Source organism: Gregarina niphandrodes (genome assembly GCF_000223845.1).
Source record: "Gregarina niphandrodes unplaced genomic scaffold scaffold00049, whole genome shotgun sequence".
In the NCBI taxonomy this organism is placed as follows: domain Eukaryota; phylum Apicomplexa; class Conoidasida; order Eugregarinorida; family Gregarinidae; genus Gregarina; species Gregarina niphandrodes.
In genome coordinates this window covers 61,848-84,586 of record NW_011645816.1, presented here as the reverse complement: position 1 = coordinate 84,586, position 22,739 = coordinate 61,848, and the positions used below count along the sequence as shown (strand labels likewise).

At 55.7% G+C, this 22,739-nt stretch overlaps 9 protein-coding genes across 9 annotated transcripts; 6 read left to right on the top strand and 3 right to left on the bottom strand.

The window, feature by feature from the left end:
- Positions 1-107: 107 nt before the first annotated feature.
- GNI_161190 (60S ribosomal protein L22) lies at positions 108-723 on the top strand (the record flags this gene model as incomplete). The annotated part of the gene is made up of 2 exons (XM_011134749.1): positions 108-371; positions 601-723. The coding sequence occupies 2 exons, from the start codon at positions 108-110 to the stop codon at positions 721-723; spliced, it is 387 nt and encodes a 128-aa protein (XP_011133051.1).
- A 1,867-nt stretch (positions 724-2,590) lies between these two features.
- GNI_161180 (histone H2A) lies at positions 2,591-3,130 on the bottom strand (the record flags this gene model as incomplete). The annotated part of the gene is made up of 1 exon (XM_011134748.1): positions 2,591-3,130. One exon carries the CDS (start codon positions 3,128-3,130, stop codon positions 2,591-2,593), a length of 540 nt encoding a protein of 179 aa, XP_011133050.1.
- Positions 3,131-3,474: 344 nt separating this feature from the next.
- GNI_161170 (putative Co-chaperone HscB) lies at positions 3,475-4,612 on the top strand (the record flags this gene model as incomplete). The annotated part of the gene is made up of 2 exons (XM_011134747.1): positions 3,475-3,815; positions 4,066-4,612. 2 exons carry the CDS (start codon positions 3,475-3,477, stop codon positions 4,610-4,612), a joined length of 888 nt encoding a protein of 295 aa, XP_011133049.1.
- Positions 4,613-4,679: 67 nt separating this feature from the next.
- On the bottom strand, positions 4,680-6,305 carry GNI_161160 (protein kinase; the record flags this gene model as incomplete). The annotated part of the gene is made up of 1 exon (XM_011134746.1): positions 4,680-6,305. One exon carries the CDS (start codon positions 6,303-6,305, stop codon positions 4,680-4,682), a length of 1,626 nt encoding a protein of 541 aa, XP_011133048.1.
- Positions 6,306-6,396: 91 nt separating this feature from the next.
- On the bottom strand, positions 6,397-8,304 carry GNI_161150 (nucleolar GTP-binding protein 1; the record flags this gene model as incomplete). The annotated part of the gene is made up of 1 exon (XM_011134745.1): positions 6,397-8,304. The coding sequence occupies one exon, from the start codon at positions 8,302-8,304 to the stop codon at positions 6,397-6,399; it is 1,908 nt and encodes a 635-aa protein (XP_011133047.1).
- Positions 8,305-8,600: 296 nt separating this feature from the next.
- Positions 8,601-9,068, top strand: GNI_161140 (40S ribosomal protein S12; the record flags this gene model as incomplete). Its single annotated transcript, XM_011134744.1, has 1 exon — positions 8,601-9,068. The coding sequence occupies one exon, from the start codon at positions 8,601-8,603 to the stop codon at positions 9,066-9,068; it is 468 nt and encodes a 155-aa protein (XP_011133046.1).
- Positions 9,069-9,261: 193 nt separating this feature from the next.
- On the top strand, positions 9,262-20,091 carry GNI_161130 (hypothetical protein; the record flags this gene model as incomplete). The annotated part of the gene is made up of 1 exon (XM_011134743.1): positions 9,262-20,091. One exon carries the CDS (start codon positions 9,262-9,264, stop codon positions 20,089-20,091), a length of 10,830 nt encoding a protein of 3,609 aa, XP_011133045.1.
- A 246-nt stretch (positions 20,092-20,337) lies between these two features.
- GNI_161120 (putative molybdopterin biosynthesis protein) lies at positions 20,338-21,879 on the top strand (the record flags this gene model as incomplete). Its single annotated transcript, XM_011134742.1, has 2 exons — positions 20,338-20,954; positions 21,105-21,879. 2 exons carry the CDS (start codon positions 20,338-20,340, stop codon positions 21,877-21,879), a joined length of 1,392 nt encoding a protein of 463 aa, XP_011133044.1.
- Positions 21,880-21,917: 38 nt separating this feature from the next.
- Positions 21,918-22,730, top strand: GNI_161110 (citrate synthase; the record flags this gene model as incomplete). Its single annotated transcript, XM_011134741.1, has 2 exons — positions 21,918-22,053; positions 22,090-22,730. Coding segments are annotated over 2 exons (777 nt in total), but the record flags the coding sequence as incomplete, so codon positions are not given.
- Between the last annotated feature and the right edge of the window lie 9 nt (positions 22,731-22,739).

Here is a 22,739-nt window from a genome sequence, read left to right as displayed (position 1 = left end):
ACACACGTGTGCTGCTGGCGCACACATGCCAGGAGCCAAAAAATAAAAGACAAAACGATGCACAAGAGGCTTTTTTGTGTCGGGCCGGGACATTTTTTCTTGAAGCAATGGTCGTGGCTAAGAAGGTTGTCAAAACCCCCACCTATGTCACATATTTGGTTGACTGCGAAGCCCCGGTAGCTGATGGGCTCATGTCTGCTGAAGACCTGCGTCAGTTCTTGCACGACAGAGTTAAAATTGATGGCAAGACCGGAAACTTCCAAAAGACCAACTATCAGACTGGCGTGACCACCAGATACTGCACCATCTCTGCCCAGGGAAACAAGATTGCCTTGGAAGCCAAGCTCCCCTTCAACAAGAGATATGTCAAGGTAAGCACTTGAACACAGTCTAAGTCGTACCAACTGCACCCCGGCAGCTGAGCTGAGCTGAGTGTCGCCGTCACAATACTATATATATGGGTGAGATGTACGGTCTTTACCGCGCGGTTACTGCCCCTACGAGCCTGGGGTGTGGTGTGTGCCCTATGGTCTCAATCATGCTGGAGGAATCTAGGATGGAGCGACATTGGGTTCATGTCTTTACTACTTTATTTTGTAGTTCTTGACTAAGAAGTATCTTTGCCGCAACCAGATCCGTGATTTCATCCGCGTCGTCAGCACCAACAAGAACGAGTTGGCCCTCAAGTACTACCAGCCCGTGAAGAAGTCCATGGAGAACTAAGGAATTTTTTCCATTACAACCAACCACTGTGGCTTCAACACCTTGCTTCAACACCTTGCTTCAACACATTCGCTCCAAGCCTTTCCTTTCTGATCCTATATTAGTCCGCTGGGAGCCGTTGTCAACTGTTTGGCGGCGGACAGCTGCTGTCTATTGAGGTCGGTCGGGCAGATTTATACTGGCGTATTTCTTTTTGTTAGTTCACTCATAATAATGTACCCTTTTTGGTTCACCTGCACCTCGCCTGCCTATCTACCCATCATCATTATCGTACCGACTAATACTTAGAGGAAGCTTATACTACGTTGCAATTGAGCAGGAAGCTGTTGCTCAGCAGAGGAATACTAAATTCTAATTTTTCCAAATGGACTCAAGCAGGTTGGACTTTTCCCTGGATCAATTGATAGGTGCAGCCAGCGCCAAAAAAGCAGCTACAAGTCATGACCAAGCTCCCCCGAAACGACGGAACGTTCCCCGAGGGGAGGCACGGCGACGGGACAACGGGCCAGTTCGTAGAGTGGAGCGGGATCCTCCCGTGCGAAAGGACCCTCCAAAAAAGGCGACCGGAGTTCCTGCACAATATATAGCTATGCCCACCCAATTCGTCCAGCCCTCGAATAAGCTGACGCCGGCTGAAGTGGCTCTAAACACTAGCCGAGTTACAAAATGCGAAAATAACGACGTCGTAATCTCATTCAAAGATACCGACGTACTCGTTGCGAAAGCCGCCACAGGCGATCTCGTAAGGGCTCTTCTTCTCCTCCCAACCCGTCTCTTAAGTCGACCCGTCTCTTAAGTCGACCCGTCTCTTAAGTCGACCCGTCTCTTAAGTCGACCCGTCTCTTAAGTCGACCCGCTCCTCCTAACAGTCCCTAGCCTCCCTCCGGTTGCCGGTGAGTTTCTTTCTCCCCGGCTTTGCCCCCAGTTCTTCCCGGTGAATATTCTGGATTTTGTAGATTCTGAATTCCGGAGGATTTCGAACGTTCTCTACCAAGTCAGTTTTATGCAGCGCCTTACAGCCAGTCGGATTGCGGGTAAGATAACTTCCATCCCCGTCACCTGTAATCCTTTCTCCGCGAGCATTCTACCCCACCGGCGTTCTACTCACCGATATTCGACTGTATCGGCATTCTACCCGAGCGGCAGTCTACCCCTCCAGCGTTCCACCCCCCGCCAGCATTCTTACCTCGCAAACAATGGTCACTTGGATAATGTGCATTATTGTTCAGTCGAATACGATTTGCTTCTCCATAGATCGATGAAGACGCTGACGGTAGCTGGAACGTGAGCGACGGCCGAGCTTTCATGCAGAAATTCGAAGACGGGATGACCGTGCAGCAACCGGGAGCCAGGTTAACGCGGCACCAGTTGCTGGCGCGCCCTTCGGTAATTCTTCAGTTCTTCCAGCAGAAGAAGGCAGGCTTATCCAAGAAGACGGCGCGACGAGGGCCGCCTCACGGGAGAGAAAGAGTGCGGAATGCCCATCCAATGATCACCCATGACCAACAAGTCCCAATGGCGGCTGCCTCGCAAACGGAACTGCCTGTGGAAGGGAGCTTAGATGCGGCACTTACATTTTAAGGTAACGGCATTGCTCTAGAATGTAAGACAATTCTGATTTAAAAAGCGTGCGCACATGTGTGTGCACGCGCGTGTGCGGGCGCGCGCGCGTGCTGGATCGGGTGGAGACTCAATTTGTATAATCGATTATGTCCCGAAGTAAAAAGGAAGGCATGTTGAAGAACCTGCTTTTGTGACAGCAATCTATTATATCCAGCAATCAATTATAATGTTCAGCAATTTATTTATGTCCAGGCTCGATGGCAGTCCGTATTGTGCGGCAGTCCGTGTTATGGTTCAGTCGGAGTTAGATAAGACTGTTGCCGGGTTGTTGCGGCTGTGCAACAGTGGCAGGTGGAATGGTGATGTCGTTGGTGGTCGGTGCAGGCATGTATGTGTTCAGCGGCGACTCGAGCCCCTCCTCGACTTGTTCCGAAATCTTTTGCACCTTCGGAATGACGCCGCCTCCGGCAATGGTAGCTTTAATCAGTCGGTCGAGCTCTTCGTCTCCTCGAATGGCGAGTTGCAAATGCCTGGGTGTGATACGTTTCTGCTTGAGATCCTTGCTAGCATTGCCCGCCAGCTCGAGCACCTCGGCTGTCAGATACTCCAAAATGGCCGCGGCGTACACGGCCGCAGTAGACCCTACACGACCGTCAGCGGGCACGCGCAGCTTCAGCATCCTGTGGATACGACCCACCGGAAACTGCAGACCAGCCCGGGCAGCTCGGGTCGTAGGGGCCTTCTTCGACTTACCCGAGCTCGCCTTGCCCTTTCCACCCAACTTCCCGCCAACCTTGCCTCCGACTTTGCCACCATACTTGCCAGCTTTACCAGAACCATCCATTTTCAGTTTTTCAGCACACAAAAATTAAAAATTACCCGCCATATATAACGCCAATGTCGGGCGCTCGTTGTCGAGCGCTCGTTGTCGAGCACTCACCATCACCCAGCAGTATGGTACTCTTGATCAACCGAACCCACACAAGATGCCAGGCCACGCCATGCAGCGTCAATTAATCCCATCCCAGTACAGACATCCAGGTGGTTTTCCACTTACTTCAGGCCACTGTTCGAATCCCCATGCCCACCGTTCGAATCCACCCCCCATGCACACCGTTCGAATCCACCCCATACAGTGCCGATTATTTAGTGGCCCGCCGATTTTTCTTATAAAGTTTTAACTGACTGATGGTCGTTGTTCCTTTCGTGGGAAAAGCTCCCAAGACTTACAGATTCGCGGCCAACTTGGTCACTCGCGGCAACGGCAACATAAACGGACCCAGTTTCTCTGACCCGGGGTGTTTGGGTCGATCTTTGCATCGTGACAGAAAGCAGCCAGCGTGGTTGTCCAACAGGGCTTTCGCATCGACCGGTGCGGTCCCTAGCAATCGGTCTGCCACTGATTATCAATGCGGAAAATGTCAGGCTTGGCTCAAGTCATATGAAACGCTCTGCCAAAGCTGTAAATCCTTCGCACCACCCCAGCTGTCTGCCAGATACCTCAAAAACCCATGGACTGCTTTCGAATGGTAATCCCCACTCCTCCATCCTTCTGGAAGACTCTCCCTCCTGACAGACTTCCTCTTGAGACATACTTCCTCTTGAGACATACTTCCTCTTGAGACAGACTTCCTCCTGAGACAGACTTCCTCCTGAGACATACTTCCTCCTGAGACAGACTTCCTCCTGAGACAGACCAGCTCCTGGTTGTTCCTACCCTAGCGGTTCGGCCTTTCCCGGTTCCAGCTTTATCGCTTCAGCTTAACTGTTCCCTTTTAGTTTGGAGAATCAGAGTTTATCTTATGATGTTCCTCTGAATGAAATTACGAAAGAATATCGTTCACGAATGATTGAATTACATCCGGATAGAGTTATTGGTGCCGGTGGTAGTAGTCAGGAAAGTGGATTGGCAACCCATCATAGTAGTATGCTCCGATCTGGTTATGAACTTTTGAAGAACCCTGTGAGTAGAGCAGATTTATTGTGTCAGTTGAAGTATGACCGTCAGTTTCTTAAGGAGGATTCTAACATAGAAGATAATGATTTTATGACGGATATACTTATGGCTATCGAATATGTAGATGAGCTAACTGCAGAAGAGAACCGTCAGGACTTGATCGCATTTAGGAAAGAATGGACTGACCGATTAGAGCATCAGGCCACCTGTATGGCCGACTGCTTCACTCTACTCACCAACAATTTACGCGAATCCAAGTCCAATGAGGTTCTAAACCAAATTCGAAACACGCTACATATATCTATCTCCATTAAAAAGCTCTTGGGAATGCTCGATAACAAGGTCATCGAACTCGGAATCGAATTATAACTTTCAAAGATACTTGGCGCAGCTCGTCAGGGTTTACTAGCGAGCTGCGCCAAGTATCTTTGGGGATCTACCGCGCGCTCGTCAGATCGCTCCGCGTATCGTTCCCTTTCGGCCGCTGAAAGGTTGCAGGTGTGGTGGGCTGCCGTTGTGCGGCAAGTGTGTGCTGTGAGTGCATACCGCTAAGATTCGTCTCCTTAATTTTCGGCATGTAATGATTTTTTTGTGGTAAAGGCTTCTCAGTGAAATAGGGGTGTTGCAATGCCTCCGTGGCCGTCAGACGGCTGTTCGGGTTAACTGTGAGAAGTCTGAGAACCAAATCCTGGCACTGCGCAGTGAGCCAACTCCGCTCAACCCCGGATGTGCAGCACTTGTCGAACAGCTTGCTGCTAATCAGTCTACGGTAAGCACCATGGCCATCGCCGCCGTCATTTCCGCCGTCCCGAAACCCCTTGATGAACTTGAGCTCAATCGTTTGTCGGGCCTTGATTAAATTTTGGACCTCAACATTCTTCATGTTCGCGTTCATTTCATGCCAGTCATAGGGGACACCAAAGAATTCGAAAACGCTGTTGAGTACCTCTAAACGCGAACTACAACCGGAGAAGATAGGGCGACATCCGGTCAGGATCTCCATAACTATACAGCCGGCACTCCACATGTCGCTGGCAGTCGTCATCTGTAGCTCCATCAGGCTTTCCGGGGCCTCATACCACAACGTGCCCACATGGTATGTGTCATCTCCGCCGCTTCGAACAGAGAGATGACTTTGACCCGGAAAAGGAGACAAGTCATCCCCCTGCCCCCCCCTCGCTCCCCCAGTGGCCCCTTGAACCCCACTCGCCACCTGGCCCCTGCCAACTGTCTTCTGGCCTTCGGTGGTGGTTCGATTCCCGGCAGTGTAAGCTTGATTCACTTGGGTTTTGCTGCATCCGAAGTCGCAGATTTTGACACAGCCGTGGTTAGTGTACAGCAGGTTGCCGGGCTTCAAGTCTCGATGTATGATTTCTCTTTGGTGCAGGTATTCCAGGGCGCTGAATATCTGCAGCAACAAGCACTTACGCTCGCTGGCAGAGAACGTAAGGTCTCGACTTGATTTTAGGATGAAACCAAGTTCGTGTTCGGCGTATTCCATCACGACATACGTAGCTCCGAAGCGTTCACGGTCGATACAAACCTCGTACGCATTCACTAGCGAGGGGTGCTCTATCTCCATCAGCGTGGTAATCTCCCGCAGTGACGATAACAACATACCTTCCGCTTCCAACGAAGGATGTCTTGTAAACGATTTTATCGCCACGACCAAACCCGTCTCTCGACTGCGCGCTCGGTATACTGAGCCAAACGTTCCACTTGCAATCTTTTCCAATAGCTCATAATGGTCGTGAACATGCCGAGAACCATACCTAGCCGACAACCAACGTAAATTCCGCAGAAACCGCCCGTGCTCCTCCGCCACCCTTTTTATCTCCCTCTCCTCCTCGTCCGAGCCACTTGTTCGGGAACCGGACAAACCCGCTCGGGAAGCCGACCCAAGCGGTCCGGACCATTGTAACCGGACCCGCTTGGCCGTCTGCCTTGCCGCACTTCGCTCTTGTTCCAGTCGTCCGCTACGCTGCTGCCCAGCGCGCTGCTGCCCAGCACGCTCCCGTCCCGTGTGCTCTTCGTCAGACGAATCCCATCGGTCCCTCGCCATCGAACATCACGAGCAGGGCCGCCAAAAAAAAGGTCCCGGTCCCCGAAAAGCTGGTGCACAAATGTACGTAAAGTATAAATGGAAAAAGTATTTACCGTCGGTCTGTTTTGCCGATGGTTCGTTTGCCCGAGAAAAGATGTTTGGGTCGTTTGGCTCCGATGAATCGGTCGGCTTCGTTGATTTGGTCTTTGGGTTGAGACTTCTTGGGTTTGGTATATCTTTTGTTAACGCGGTGTATATCCTTTTCGAGTTCGACTTTTCTCTCGACATTGGTTCCGTAAACTGCGGTCTTTCTGTCGGGTTTGAAAAGTTGTCTCCGAGCACGGATGGTGGTCGTTTCCTTTTCATATTTGGTCAGTCGTTCCAGAATCTCTTCGGGGTCTATGCCCATGGGTGCCAGGCGTTGTTTGAAGGCCTCGGTATCCATATATTGTCGCGCTTGTGTTCGCTGGTTGTTCGAGTTTTTAATTCGTGACATAAGTCTTCTTGTCTCACGTTCAATGGTAATTTCTCGTAAGGCTGCCTGTGCATCGTACCAGTCTTGGGTAGGTGCCTGAACGTCCTTGTCCCATGTCCTCTCCAGTTCGGCCTCTTCCTCTTCCAGAGCTCGTAGCTTTGCGTCGATTTCGGGGTCCACAAAGTCCGCTACATTCTTGCCGTTAAGGATCTCCGGCACTTCGTCATACTTCCAACTCTCGTCCTCCAACTGCCAATGCTTCCGGGTGTCCGCATTATATACACCCGCTCCACCTTCCACCTCCATCAAGTCCTTCTCTAACAACTTCTCGTCTCCCATCTCGTCACGGGCAGCCAAGTCCCCTCGGGTGGGCGGGGCGCCTATGGGTGGGCGCTCGGCCAACGGCGTCACATTGGTCACGTACAACTCATCCAACGTGTTGTAAGCAGTCTTACCGGCCATGAGTCGCTTCTGGACCTTCAGTGAGAGCAGCATCTCACAGGCCTTGTTTTTTGCTTCATCCAAATTCAGCTTCTCCAACGTGGAACACGCTACGAAATGAATTAAATCGAACCCTTCACCCATGCTCTTAATCATCTCCTGCTCCTGCGCCGTTAGCGAATCGACACCGCGCAAATCAATCTTGTTCAATACAACCACTACTGGCTTGTGTTGCAACAAAGGCCGCAACGAGTGGAACAACTTCACTTGGTCTGCGACGGTGTGACCACAGTGCTCGCTAATGTCGACCAGAAACAAAACCGCACATGACAAGTGCGCCATGGCCGTGATGGCACACAACTCAATCGTGTTGCGCGAAGACAAAGGTCTGTCCAACACACCTGGAGTATCAATCACCTGCCACGGTTGGTACTTATAGTCAAAGTGACCTACGTACAACGACTGCGTCGTAAAAGACCAGTTCGCAGTCTCCACATTCGCATTTGACAACACGTTCATAAACGTAGACTTACCCACGTTAGGGAAACCTGCCAACAACACACTTCGACTGAAGGGATTGATACCTGGTAACCGTCCTAAATGCCTACGCACCTCCTCCAAGTATGCCAACGAGTTCTTGAGCTTCTTCACGATCGTACACATACGACCCAATGCCGCTCTCTTCAGCATCTTACACTTGTAAGATGAATCTGCGTACTTCAATAAACGAACATACTCTTTCGCCATCTGGTCTACCGAATTACGCACCGCATTTACTTGACCAAGCGCTATCTTGTAGTGGTCCTTGTCATACAACACGTTACACAAGTCTGCGTAGAACGGATGAATGTCATCTATCTTCGGAAACTGAGACAGAATCGCCGAGAACTTGTCGTGATACTCCTGCTGACAATGCTTCACTTTGCGCATGTAAAAACTCCGGATACGACTTATATCATACTGCGGGTGCACAACCGTCGGTGTTCTTCGCTGCGTAGCCGACAACACAATGTCCACCAAGTCCATGGCACCCGGGACTGTCTGGATGTCCTTGAACCTGTAGAGCTGGCTCGCATCTGAGCCTTTAAAACCAACCGACATCAGCCCGGCTCCAACAAAAAAAAACCCCGCCGGCCTGGAATTAATTTCCCCGTGGATGCCCGAACTCTCCTGGATGTCCGAGCTCTGCAAGCCCGCGCACGGCCGAAAACAAGCGTTTTTTGGACTTGCAATTGGCAAAGGACACATCCTAACCCCCATACTAGTTTCCGGCTGCGTGTTGCTCTTGTCGCGCACAATCGCCGCACGTGTGTGCACCGCCCGTTACAAATGTACAGACTTTTTTGGGCGCCTTTTTTTAGCATTTAGGAGCGGCTTCCGTGACGAATATTTGCTAAATGGAGAACTTCGAGAACGAGCCTACTATCGCGGCTACGCAGAACCCTGCCGAGCAGGACCCCGCTGCCGCCGCCGCCGCCGCTGGCCCTGTTGACGAGCCCGTCAACAGCATTGAGGAGGCTATTGAGAAGGTGCTGCACGCTGCCATCGCTGTGGGCGGCATCAAGATTGGCTGCTCTCAGGTCATCAAGGCCATCGAAGCGGAAGTCGCCTACTACGTCTTCCTTGCCCAAGACGTGGAGGAACCCGCCATCGGCCAGACAGTCCGTCTCTGGGCGGAGCAGAAGAAGGTCCCTGTGATCGAGGTGCCTGAGGCCAAGGAACTCGGCAAGTGGGCCGGTCTCTACAAACTTGACCGCGACGGTGAGTACCGCAACATCCGCAGCGCCTCCTGCGTTGCCCTCACACAGGCCCCCAAGTCTCAAGCCCTTTCCTTCATCGAGAAGCACGTCAAGGGCGGCAACTAATTTTTTCCCTGCAACCTTGCTCCACCTTCTCTACCTGTCGTCGCCGCCGCCATGGTCTACAGCCACCAGCAGTCGCAGACATCCAGTTGCTGTAGTAGACAAGCGGTCGTGGCCGGGTTGGGGAACTAATTACTTGTATCGTTCATTATCTTTGTGTTCTTTTGTTACTATACTTTTCGTGACTTTGTTTAGTATGCGCGGTCTGTGGTGTGTTGCTGCTGTTTCCGCTGCCGCCGGGGACGACAATGTTTCGTCATTGCTTTCGAGCTTGAACATCAGCCCGCCTGCGAATTCGGCAAGCGCAGGCTCTACTGGTTCTACGGGTACGAACGGGCTTCTTAGCAACGATCTCCTCGGCACTACGAACAACCTGCTCAGTAACCTTGGCTTAGTTAATAGTTCTGTACAGTCGGGTGGTGTGGGTGCTGGCGGGCTCACAAGTCCGGGGGCGCTCACCAGTTCCGCCAGTGCCCTGGACCCAATTTCAGCCATAGGAGGAGCAGCCACGAATGTACTGGGGACGGCCCTGAATCAGACGGCGCTGCCGTCAATCAGCCCGGTTGATCTGAATGGTCTGTTGCAAAGTGCGCTCGGGAACGGCCAGGACACCGCCGCGTTGCCCGCCCTCTCTCAGGTGCTAGGTGGCACAGAGGCCCTGAACAAGCTTACTCAGTCGGTCGGCAGTCTGCCACTGACCAACCTTACCGCGACCACCGGACTTTCGCAGACTGCGCTTCAGGACCCCACGTCATTGCTCAACACCAGCTCGCTTTCCAACCTGATACCATCTCTCACCAACGGCGTTCTGAACAACGCCAGTACGGCGAATCTTCTGAATACGGCGACCCCGTTGAACACAACGAACCTTCTTAACACCACTGGTCTTCTGGACACTACCGGTCTTCTGGACACCACCAAACAACTAGCCAGCGCGGCCGCCAATGTGCTAACGGACCCTAGCATAAGTGGCGCTGCCGCGGAACTCACGGACTCGCCATTGCTTACCGGTTTGAATGCCCTTAACAATTTCGGCAGCACCTTCCAGTCCATTGCCCAGGGTGTGAACGCACTTGCGCAACTTACGCCAACTACTTCCCAACTAACGCCCGCTACTGCGGGGACAGCAGCTGGACTAAACACCGCTGGGGCTGGCGCCCTGGGTACAGGGGTTCTAAGTCGCCGTTTGCAACAGACGGCTACTGGCAATGACCCTTTGACCGCGCTCAACCAGTCAATTGCGGACCTGACCAAAAGCTTAACTTCTAGCTTGGCATCTAACCCACTTACCGCCAGCCTGACATCTAGTCTGGCATCCAACCCGCTTACCTCGAGCCTGAACTCGGGACTTACCTCTGGTCAGCTGGATTTGAATTCATTGTTACCGAACACGACGAGCAACTTATTGGACTTGAATTCACTGACAAATACACTTACGGGGGGCTTGAATCTGGGCACGTTGACGCCGTCGTTACAGTCTTTGACAAGCACATTGACCCAGCAACTGGACCCGAACAACTTGCTGCAGTCGTCGCTGGACTCTTCCAAGGCACTCCAGGACGCGTTGGCCCCGACCGGTCTGACCTCAATCTCAAATGGAACGACCACCTCGCTCCCAACAGCCGGTGCAGAGGCAGGGAATGCCACGCTGGCTGGTTTAGCGTCGGCGTATATCACCAACGGCTACTTGAACCCAGACGGGCAGGCCGCCCTCAAGACGACCGGATTGTCCACCCAAGCCCTTCAGTACCCGGATCTGTCACAGGCCCTGAACGGGCAGGCACCCGTGGTCGACTCGGCCGGGAATCTAACGGCCGCTGTCAAGGCAGGACTTGGGCAAATGGGTATCAACGCAGACACCCCTGCACAACTCGTCTCGGTCTTGATGAGCATCGCCAACACAGGCCGACCAGTCAATTCAATCTCCGCCTCCACTGCCTCCAATGCGCTCACTAACTCACTCGGAACGGCTAACACCAACGCCACCGAGACACTTAACAATGCTCTCGCCACCAGTCAAAATGTACTCAACGCGCTTACTGGTAACACCGCCAACAACAGCGGCAACACTCTCGGCAACGTTGCCCAGAATGCGGCCCAGACCGCTACTGACGCACTCTCCAACCTTCTCGCTGGTGTCGTTCCGACCAGCAATACGGCAAGCAACGTGGCCAGCGGCAATACGGCGAACGGCAACACGGCCAGTAATACGGCCAGCGGCATCTCAAATGCTCCCAATGGCGCGACGGCTGTTGAGGCGGCCGCAGCCAACTCCGTTCTTACGAACGAAGCTGCAGCTCTGAACGCAACTGCGAACGGATCTGCTGCGGCTAATGAGTCTGCACTGGCGGGCAACTCGGGCGTGCCTTCTGCAGTCACGACCAACTCTACGCGTGTACTACAAATGGTCGAGAGCGCGAGCTCGGACTCGGGGTCGTCGGGTGTTGAGGAGAGCTCGACGGAGATGGCCGAATCACTGGAGGATGTCGACGACATGCGGCGGGCTGTGAAGCACTTTAACGAGGCTCTAAAACGTGCGATTCAAGCACACGAAGCGACCCTGGAGAAGGCCGCCGAGGCCTCTGACAAGTCTGAGAAAGCCGCGGAGGTGACGACTAATTTGTCTGCACCGGCGAGTCGTCGACTGCGGGGGTGTGTACCTACAAACTGTGCAAACGGCGTGTGCGTGGCAAACTGCGCCCACCGTCGAATGCTGTCGAACTGGTTCAGTGATGCGTGGACGAGCGTGAAAAACGCGTTCGGTACTGAGGTCTCAGGCGACGCGACCCCGGAGGAAACGGCGGAGTGGAAAGCGGAGATAAACCAGGCGGCGCAGGAGCTGGCGGATAACTTGGACTCGATGGCGTCGAAGATTCGGGACACAGACGTGGGGGACTTGTTGGAACAGTGGTTCAATGAGGCCAAGACAAGAGCAGCAGAACGCGGGTTCAAATCGGAGGACGCCCAGGATGAGGAAGACTCGAAGACGGAGCGGAGGGCGCTGCTGACCATTGACGGGAACAATCGAGCATACAGTGCCGGCTACGATGGCTACCTGTTCCAGTCAGTTAACGGAACGAACATGACGGCCTTGACGACGAACGCCTCTGGGAGCGCGAATGGTACCGATTATGCTATCCCTGTCACACAGGGTTCGAAGGAGGTGCAGCAGTTGTTGCCGTCACTGAACGCGAATGATCTGATGGCGAACTTCGGTGCTTTGAGTCAGCCTCTCATCACCTCGCTGGACACGCTCGCCTCGCCCTTCATGGGGGCTTTCGGTGGCGGTGCGAGCCAGCCGGGGACGCAAGGCGGCCTGTTAGGCGGCTTCCTACCGGCAAACCTGTTGACCTCGGTCCTAGGCCAAGGTTCGGGTACAGGATTGCAGGGTGCAGGACTGCAGGGTACAGGACTACAGTTCCAGAGCGTGGGTGGCGATGCCCTGAATTCCCCGATGAGTGGCATGCAAGGAATCCCCACTGTAAACGGACTTATACCAACGACCAACAATACAGGAGCGGAAGTGAACAATGCCGCGTTCGACAACCTCATGGGTGCCAATCGGACGAGCGCTGTTGGCAATGGCACTATCGGTAGTGCCTCGCTGCTACCGGAAGGTGCCGGGGGGGTAGGTAACCAGACGAGCGGTAACCAAATGGCTGGCAGCCAAACGGCGGCTTACAGGCTCAAGGAGGTCGTGGGCGAGTCTGGAGGGAAGGTCAATTCTCTGAATGGGCTCAACATGGCGGAGTGGATCAACAACTTGGGCGAGACGGAGTTGGGGAAGATGTTCAACTTGGATAAGATCGACGTCTCCAAGCTGCCTGCGTTGCCGGATGTGGAGGACGATGACCTGGAGGAGTTTCTGGAGCACAATGACTGGAAGACGTTCTTCAACAGTTTGCAGTTGAACCAACTACCCGGTCTGGAAGGGTACACGAATTCCGAGCTGAAGAAAATCATTGATGCCGGCGACCTCGGCCAGGTCCTGGCCAACCTGAAGCTCAACGAACTTCCGGGCATGGAGAAGGTAGACGTGCCTTCAATCCAATCGCAGCTGCTCAAAGACAACCTGGACAACGCCCTCCCAGTCCTCGGAAACGTCACGGCGATTGGCGCCGTCTTGGGTGTGGCTCCCACATCAATGCAGGTGATGAGTCCAAATGCGACGGTTGCGGGATCGAACCCTGTGGAGTCCAGTCGAGTGTTGCTGGGTGCGGAAGACATTATTAACAACGGGTCGGCTAACCTGGGGAACCAGTTGACGTCGGGGAGCGAGAATATATTGCAGTCCTCGCAGAACGCGTTGACGAACCAGCTCAACGGCCTCGCTTCGCTGGCAGACGGGCTCACGGGCCTCACTTCGGGCCTGGCGTACGGCTTGACGGGCATTAACACAGGTGCGCTGCAAGGCACGTCTTTGTTGAACAACGGCATTTCCAGCTTGATCGGCGGCATCAACCAGGGCCTGGGTTCCAACTTGGACAACCTGGGTTCGGGCCTAACGGGTCTGACCTCCTCGATCGGCACAAACCTCCAAAGCGGCCTCAGCGGGCTCGGCGACGGATTGGGTAACAACACACTGGCCCTCCCTGACCTCTCCGGCCTGTCGACCCTGCTGCCCACGAGTGGTGGTAGCTCGCTGGTTAACATGACTGAAAGTCTAATCAGCCCCATTATCAACCAGAGTGCCTTCGGTTTGCTGAATCCGACAAGTACCGATACTGGGAGTAGCGCTGCTAGTGGTATTGGAACCACGGCCAACACAGGCACTGGCAACGTCGGCCTCACCGGGCTTCTTGGATCGCTTACTGGCTCGGGTTCAGCCGCTACAGGCTCGGGCTCGACCCCCCTCAGTGGTTCGCCGGCTGCGCCATCGTACGACCTGTTGTCGTTGCTAGCCACGCCCCTGGGAACTTTGTCTACGGGGGCTACACCCAGTGGGGTAACGACTGGAGGGGCTATACCTGCTGCGGCCTTGCCCACGAGTGTTTCAGCATACACGCGAAGTCTGATTGAGGAAGAGGGTGCGAAGGCGAGTGCGGCTGTCCCTAATGCGGGGGCATTGTACCCTGACAGTCTGATTACGAGTTTGCAGAATCAGTACAACGGGTTGAACGACTTCTCGAGCGGAATCGCCAACTTTACACGAGGTCTGGCATTAGGGCTCTCCGGTCTGGGCACCGGCATCAATCAAGGTACGGGCATGATCGGCTTCGGCACCAACGCATTGTTGGGCAACCTAAATGCGGGATTGGGTTCCCAACTCGGTAACTTGGGCGCCGGCCTTGGCACTTTTATGCCCTCTGTTGGCAACAACGTCGGTCTCGAACTCGGCAACATCTCCAACACTATGGGCACACCCGGTCTCGGCCTCGACCCTGCGGCCGGAGATGGGAACGCGGCCGCCGACATGTCCGCCAATGCCAATCCAGACCCGGAATACGGCACTAGCCACAGCCTACAGGCAGTCGAACAAGTTCCCATGGTCATGACGCCCGAAGAGCTTGCCAACCTGCCCGGCTTCTTGGGCCAGACGGCCATTCACGAGTCTGACCCGGCGTCTGCACAGCTCGACCCCTCCGTTCGCCAGATGTCCGGCGTCGCTTCACCGACTGTCGTGTCCACTGGCCGCCATGGATACCACCACCACCACCACCATGACGACTCAGATTCGAATTCGGACGACTCGCATTCCTCCGACTCCTCTGACTCTGACGACTCTGATGACGGTGACCATCATCACCACTACCGTCCCCACCAGAACCACACGGCTTACGGCGCGGTCTACGGCGCCCAGAGACGAAGTTTGGATGACGCAACCAATGCGCTGAGCGAGCTCATTCACAACAGCAACCAGCTGCTGCAGAACAGCCTGCTCTCGACCAATGCCAGCGCTGCCTTGCCCTCGCTGAACCTACCCAGCTTCAACTTGACCAGTTTGGCTGTGCCGGGCTTGGACTTCACGAGCTTGGGTCTGCCCAACCTGACAGCTGTCGCGTCCAATAACGCAGCCGCGACAGGAAACGTAGCCACGGGCAACGCGGCGGTAGGCGGGCCCTCGGCAGCCAGTAGTATGGCGAACGCGACCAGTACCGTTGGCAGCGTCGTGACTGCTGACGAGAAGTACACGGATTCGAAGAACACAACGTCGGTCAATACCACGACCACGGGTGTGGCCATTCCGGACGTGACCAACATCCTGGGCGGCTCGTACAAGACACTGAACGGTCTGGAAGCCGAGCCGGTCACGGCTGGTGGCCTGAGCTCTCTATTGGACCCGAACGCTCTCGCTAACTTACTGCCGAACGCAGCCCTCAACTCTGCATCCCTGACTCCTCCCTCTCTCACATCCTTGACACCCGCATCTCTGACTGCAGCCCTGGACCCGACCAACCTGCTGAACACGACATCGAACGTCGTTGCGGCTAATCCGCTGCTCGCCAACTTGTCAGAGAACCTCGTGAACCTCATACCGGATCCCAACGGACTCATGAGCAGCCTGACCGGCGCCAACACTAATGCCCGGCGTCTCGACGACGGAGCGGCACCTGAGGACGCGGTCGAGCCGGAAACTGATGCGGATGCTCCCGCTGTAGCAGAGGCTCCGGCTGCGGCTGAGGCGGCTGAGGCGGAGCCAGAAGCGGCCGCTGAAGCCGAGGCGCCAGCGGAGGCGGAGGCTGCCGCTGAACCCGAGGATCAGGCGGAAGCTGTGGCTGGCGCCCCCGCCCCCGCTGACGTGGGGGCTGAAGCTGTGGCTGGCGCCCCCGCCCCCGCTGACGTGGAGGCTGAAGTTGTGGCTGCACCAGACACTCCGGCTGAGGCGGAGGCGCGAGTTGCCGCTAACTCGGATGCCGCCGCGCCTGTGCAGGCAGAGGCAGTGGTCGCTGTGGCCCCGGCCCCGGCGGTTGGTTCGCCCCCAACGGGTTTGGTGAGTGCGGCGTCTGTCGCTTCACCAATAAGCGCTAGCAGCGGCGCCGCGTTGTCGTTGCCAGCGGTCGCCAATTCGAGCTTGCCGAGCCTGCCGAGTCTCGCTCTCCCGGCCGTGTCGTCGTTGAACACTTCTGGTCTGTCATTGCCGGCTGTGTCGTCGTTGAATACTTCGGCATTGAACACTTCTTCCTTGCCGACACTCTCCCTGCCTAATGTTCCACTGCCCACACTTACTTTGCCCACGCTTTCTCTGCCCACAATCTCGGTACCAGTGGGCTCGGCGGTGCCGACAGTGTCCTATGACACGAGCGAGTTCCAGAAGCAGCAGATTCAGTACCAAGCGAGCCTGCGGAAGCAGATGCTGGAGTATGAATTGCGACAGACGATCCAGGCGCTTAAAAACGCGGCAATCCCGCAGTTGGCGCTGGGTAGCAGCACGGAGCAGTTGCAGCAGCAACTGGCCACGCAAGTTCAGCAATACGTGTACAACTACAAGATAGCGGTGGCGCAAATAGATGCGACTACGGCCGCACAGATCGCGCAGTTGGACCAGGGGACGAAGACAGACCAGAGCGCCTCTTTCAATGCCAATGCCAACGCGACCTCGGTAGTGGGCTTGGGCACACGGGAGGTACCCATTAACCAGGCGGCTGCCAATCAGACGGCTACCAATCACGTGGCCGGTAAGCAGCTGGAAGGATTAGACGCTGCGGACATCATTGGATCGGTATCGAGTGCTGCGCAGAATTTGACGCAGAACATCAACGACAAGCTCAGCTCGTGGGGCCAAACTCTGTCGAACCCGGACACGCTGGACCAGGTGCACGACTTGGTTCAGCCTGTCGCGGACGCACTGGACGAGCCGGACCTGATCGGTAAGGTGGGCAATGCGACCCAGGACTTGGGTGGAAAGCTGAAGGACCCTGCCACTCAGACGTCTGTGTCAGATGCAATCAACTCGCTCGTGAACCAGTTCAAGGACAGCGACTACCCAGAGACCATCGCTAACGCTACGAACGCTCTGCAAAACGCCTGGAACACTTTCCAGGGAGATAGCGACGTCTCCAAAAGCGCTGAGGCAGCGAAAGACAGTGTCGCCTCTCTCGGGAACCAGATCAAGAACGACGTCGCCAGCAAACTCCCCTCGCTAGACGACATCGCTGACCAGGTCCAAAAGTACTGGCAGTCACTTGGCGTCAGCAACACCGAATCATTGCAACAGCGCGTACTCCAGCAGTTTCGACCCGCTGATCTCGCTTCCGTCATTCAACCCGGCTTACCCGTCGTTCAACCTGCCAACGGTGGACTTATCAACGCAGGAGCTGCCAACGCTCAACCTGCCAACGCTCAACCTGTCGTCGCCATACCAGACGCTAATAGACATCTACTTGGATCAGCTGATGTCGCCAATGCAGTCGCTCCAATCGGGACGGGTGCCACTGGGAGTAGTTATAGTGCCCTGGCTGGAGTCAATCAGCTTGGCAGTGGCCTCACTGGATACCCACTTCAACAATCCGCCGTTCAGCAGTCTGCCGTTCAGCAGTCTGCCGTACAGCAACTTCCTGGGCAGCAGTACGTCCAGCCCAGTGTCGTCCAGCCCAGTGTCGTCCAGCCCAGCGTCGTCCAGCCCAGCGTCGGTCAGCAGCAGCAATTGGGGTATGCCCACAAGGGCGTTCAGCCGGTGAGTTTGGCGAGCGGTGCGGTTGCTGTAGCGCAGCCTGTGAATAGCGCCGTGAATGATGGAGCGGGGAACGGTGGAGCGGTTAGGAGCAGTGACCTATTGCCGATGGTGGAATCGATTGCGGCTAGCGGTTTGGACTTTAACGGGTTGTTGGCTTTACTGAAGAACACGAACGTGGACTGGAACTCTTTGGTGCAGCGTCTGGCTTCAGAAGAGTTGACTCCGGAAGCGGCACTGGCTGAGTTAATCGGAAGTGGATTGGACGTGGAAAAGTTGATGTCGTTGGTCCAGACATCGAACCTGGACGTAGCTGCGTTAATGCAGCAGGTCACGGATAACCGGGAGACGCTGCACCAGGCGTTGCAGAAGCTCAGCAGCTCTAGCGTGGATTTGAACCAGCTCATCGCCAACTTGGCGGATTCCGGCATCGACGTTGGAAATATGCTCCTCATGCTGCAGAATTCGGGAGTCGACATGAGCCACGTCCTAGACAGCCCCGTTGTCGGAACTTTAGTTAACGGCAACGCAGTCGCACAAGTCAGCCCCATCCTCCAAAACATTGGCGCTAGTGACCCCTACCGACTTCAAGCCGCCTTCGCGCAGGCTGAGACAGAACTCGGAGGTGCGGGTGCTTCTCACACACAGGAACAGACGGTCACACGCAACCCAGCCTCTAACGAGGTGGCACCCAACGCCGTAGTGGCACCCAACGCCGTAGTGGCACCCAACGCCGTGGTGGCACCCAACGCCGTCCAGGGAGCTACAGGCATAATCCCCAACGCAGGTAAGCGACGGCTCTTGGCTGAAAGCACAATTCCTCCCTCCCCGACACTGAATGAAACGATCTGGAGCGCGGACCGACGGTTCGCACTGACCAACACGAGCCGGACGCAACTGGTGGATCTCGGCGTCTGGACATACACGGAAGAGCGAGTGGCCCCAAGTCTAGTCGTCTGCTGGAATGTGGCCGGAGTGGGTTCTGGGGTTGGATCTGAGACCGGATCTGAGACCGGAACCGGAGGAGGGTTCGGTGAGCTGGAAGGCGACGATGCCTTGGTCCAGTTGTTCGTGGAGGGCGAGAAGGTTGCCGACATGCCGCTGCTGCGAGTGACTGTAGACAATATCTTCCACTACTACGACGAGGCCTACGCCGGACACAACCAGTGCACTTTCGTCTCGATGTGCTACCTAAGCGAGGTCTTTCACACGCTCGCCAAGATTTATCTGCTCCCCATACAACAGATGGAAAAGGTGGTCCAGGTGAAGGCGACACTAACTCTCGACGACAACCGTTGGGCTCACGGCGACGCTGAATACCCCGTCCGCGTCTGGGCCCGAGGCGTTGGAAGAAGCGGCGAATGGACCTCACCCGGAAACGCCCAAACGACCAGCACTCCCGAAACTACGACCAACCCAGAAACATCCATCCTGGCAAAGTTGACCACCCTGGAGCCTAGTAGTGTGTTGCCAAGCAGTCCGTCCCCGGGGACGACCGTGGTCGTTACAACCGAGGTTGTTACGATTGAGGACAATGGACGGTCATTGACGGAGGCGGCGGCCTTGAGTTCGAGTTCTAAGGCGCGTGACGAGGAGGACGGGCCGCAGTTGGAGTTGATGGCGACGATGGCCTTTGGGATCCGGAGCCCGTCGTTTGCGTTGATGTTGCCACAGGTGAAGCTGGATACGTTGGGTGCGGGCGACTCGGTCTCGATTGTGGCGAAGGCCGTGAGTCCAGACACGCGTTTCCTGTTTACGGAGGCGATGTGGCAGGCGGTGCCTGAAGCGATCAAGCCGGCGATGTCGGTACTCCTGGACGCGTTGATGCGTCGGATGGCAACCACGCATCCCGGTGCACCATACCATCCAGAGGAAGATGATGACCGCCTATCTGATTATCCGGTTTACAATGTTGCCAGTGATACTCACACTCGTCGCGACGACCCTATAGCGGCCCACGGAGACGTACTTCGCGCCACCTCGGCCGAGAAGGTCTCCGCTGAGGTTCTCGGCGGGGAGGTCTGGGACCTACGTCCGGTGGCGCGGACAGCTTCGTTCAATCCGAAGTCTAACTTGCCGTTATCTTCACAAGCGTTCGGCATCAACTCGAGGACCGTGCTTCAGACGACCATCAGTCCGATGCATGAAAGTGACTATTTCACCAAGCCCATCTTTCTGAGTCGATGCATCGGCGGCATAGTCAGCGCTGAGGATGCCATGGCCGACGACACGGCGCTCTCTGGCCAGGCCCGCATCGCACTCCGATTCCGCAGCGTTATCGAGTCCGCCCCGGTGCAAGCTATCATCTCGGCCGCAGAGCCTTCATTCACGACCGACCTGGAGTACACACAAGACGACCCGCACATACAATCACACGCTACGTCAAACACACAAGCCACACCTTCCTTCTTTTAGCAGCGTAGAACGCGGAGGCTATCAAGACACAGAGTGGGACGTCGACGTCTCCTTATACAGACAGTTTTACCAGTGATTTCCAGAACTGTTTTAGTTAGTAACTATTTAATACGTTTGCTTATCCTCGTACACCTTAACCTCGTACCCCTCTTAATACACACTCTAGACCCATACGGCTGGCAATGAATCCCCTTAATTGATCCCCTTAAAATAGACGAGCCAGCAGCGTCAAAATACCGTGATAAAATGCACGAAACTGCGGCTGGCATGGAAACGGAGGCTGGGACAGAAATTGCGGCCACTAGCGCTCGGTCGGTGATGAGTCAGGCGGAGGTGGTGCGCTACCAACGTCAGCTATTGGTAGCGGATATAGGACCTGCGGGCCAGGCCGCGTTGCTTCGTTCTTCTGTCGTGATGGTTGGTTGTGGCGGTCTCTGTGCCGGTGCGTTGCCGTCAATGGCTGGAGCGGGAGTAGGGTGTTTAACGCTGGTCGACGGGGACGTGATTGACCCGACTAATCTGCACCGTCAGACGATCTACCGCACTTGTGACCAAGGACAGTATAAGGCTGTCGCTGCCGAAGCCTATGTCCGCGCCTTGAACCCAGGTTGTCAGGTCCAGACGGAATCCGAGTTCCTCACCCCTAACAACGCCCTACGTCTCTTTGAAAACGCCGACCTCATCTTAGACTGCACCGACTCACTCCCTGCGCGCCGCCTCATCTCCGATGCCGCTGAAATCACCGCCAGAAATCGCCACAGACTGCTACCGGTAATCTCCGGCTCTGCCCTCAAGATGCAGGGACATATCCTCCTCTACGGCCTGGAGACAACCCACACCTATCGCACGCTGCTTGGCAGCCAGTATCCCCCTCGGAGGGCGCAGCACCCCTCATCTGCGGTGAACCAGGACCTTCACGGGGGAAATCCGTCCTCAGGGGGAAATCCGTCCTCAGGGGGAAATCCCTCCTCAGGGGGAAGTCCTTTGTCAGTTGACCCGACACCGGCGTTCAGAAGCTGGCTGCAACGGTGTCTCCAGCCGGGACGGCAGGACTGCGCCACCGCCGGCATCTTCGGGCCCGTGCCGCAAATCATTGGCCACCTCATGGCCGCATCGGCTCTTAAAGTGCTCATGGGCCACCCGCTGCCGGAGTGGAATTTCATGCTGTATGACCTGGCGACGTCCAAGGCGCCGTTTCAGTGTGTGCGACTCAAGCCACGAACCGCAGAGCCTGCCATTGAAGCCTTTGTTCCCGCGGATTACATAACCAGCTGCGGCGCCGGATCCAGCAGCGCGGTGTCGCTGCCCTGGCTCGAGACGATCACCTGGCAGCAGTCGTTCGACTTGGGCAAAAACGGCAAGGCCGTAATATACGTGGACGCCCGACCAATCACCATGTCCCAAGTCGGCAGCATGCCCAATGCCCGCCTCATTCCCGCCGCGCTACTCCAAGCCAAAGCGCTCGAAGCCCTAGACGCCGCCTCCCTAGACCCCGTTGCTGCCCTCTTTGCCTTCGAACCGGAGTCTGGGTCCGGCTCGGCGCAGAGCGGCTCGGCGCAGAGCGGCTCGGACCTGACCGCCTCGGGCCAGGCCGGGCCGGACATCCATTTCTACTGCCGCCGGGGTAATGCTAGCCGCAACTGCGCCGAGACGCTATGCCGCTTGGTGCAAAGCAGCCGCGAATGGGGTGACCATTGGCTGCAGCACGTGCAGGTTTGCGCCGTTACCGAAGGCTTCAGCGTCCTCGTCGACAATTTTCCGGGATTCCGCGACTTACTTGTGATTTAGATGGTGATTTAGCTAGCCCCAAGGAAGGGTATTTAACCATGGGCGTGTCTAAGCATGGGGAGGGGTTAATTTCGTGGAGTGAAATGGCATTGAGAGCACGTTGGTGCAGGAGCATGCCGCAGGTTCGTTGGTTCTGGTCTCCTGCGCGAATTGAGTCTGAGACAAACGAGGAGTGTAAGTAGCGTAACGAGACGTGTGATATTTTCGTAGCGCAATTTGTGCGACATGTGGCGAACAAGACGCGTGCGCGGTTGGCGGAGCGAGCGCAGTTGGTGCAGCAGTTCAAGCAGTTGAAGAATGTGTGCATCAAGTCGGTTTCTGCGGGTGATGTGGTGGGCGGCATGCGTGGTGTGCCGTCGTTGATTTGGGAAACATCAGTCGTTGATCCGGGCGGGGGAATTGAGTACCGTGATTTGGAGTTGGAGGAAGTGATTACGAGACTCCCAAAACTGCCCGGTGCACGCTATCCCAGCGCTGAGGCACTTTTTCACCTCTTACTTACTGGCGATGTGCCCTCATCCGAAGACCACGAACTCATGCTCCAAGCCTTCCGACCCGTCCAGGTGAGCAAGACCAAAAACCTCACCGTTACTTCCAACCAAGCGACAGCAGCTATTAACCCCGACCCTGTAGCAGCACACCCCACCCTCTGCGCCCGTGTCGATGCACACACCACACTCGAGAAAGTCGTCCGCGCCATCAACACCACCAGTTGTCAGTCTCATCCCATGAGCCAACTCGTCATGGGAGTCATCGGCGCTGAATACACAAGCCTCATGGCCAAGGAATACGAACACGACTCCAGTCCGGACACACTCTGGAAAAACACGCTTATTGATGGACTCAAACTCGTAAGTCTC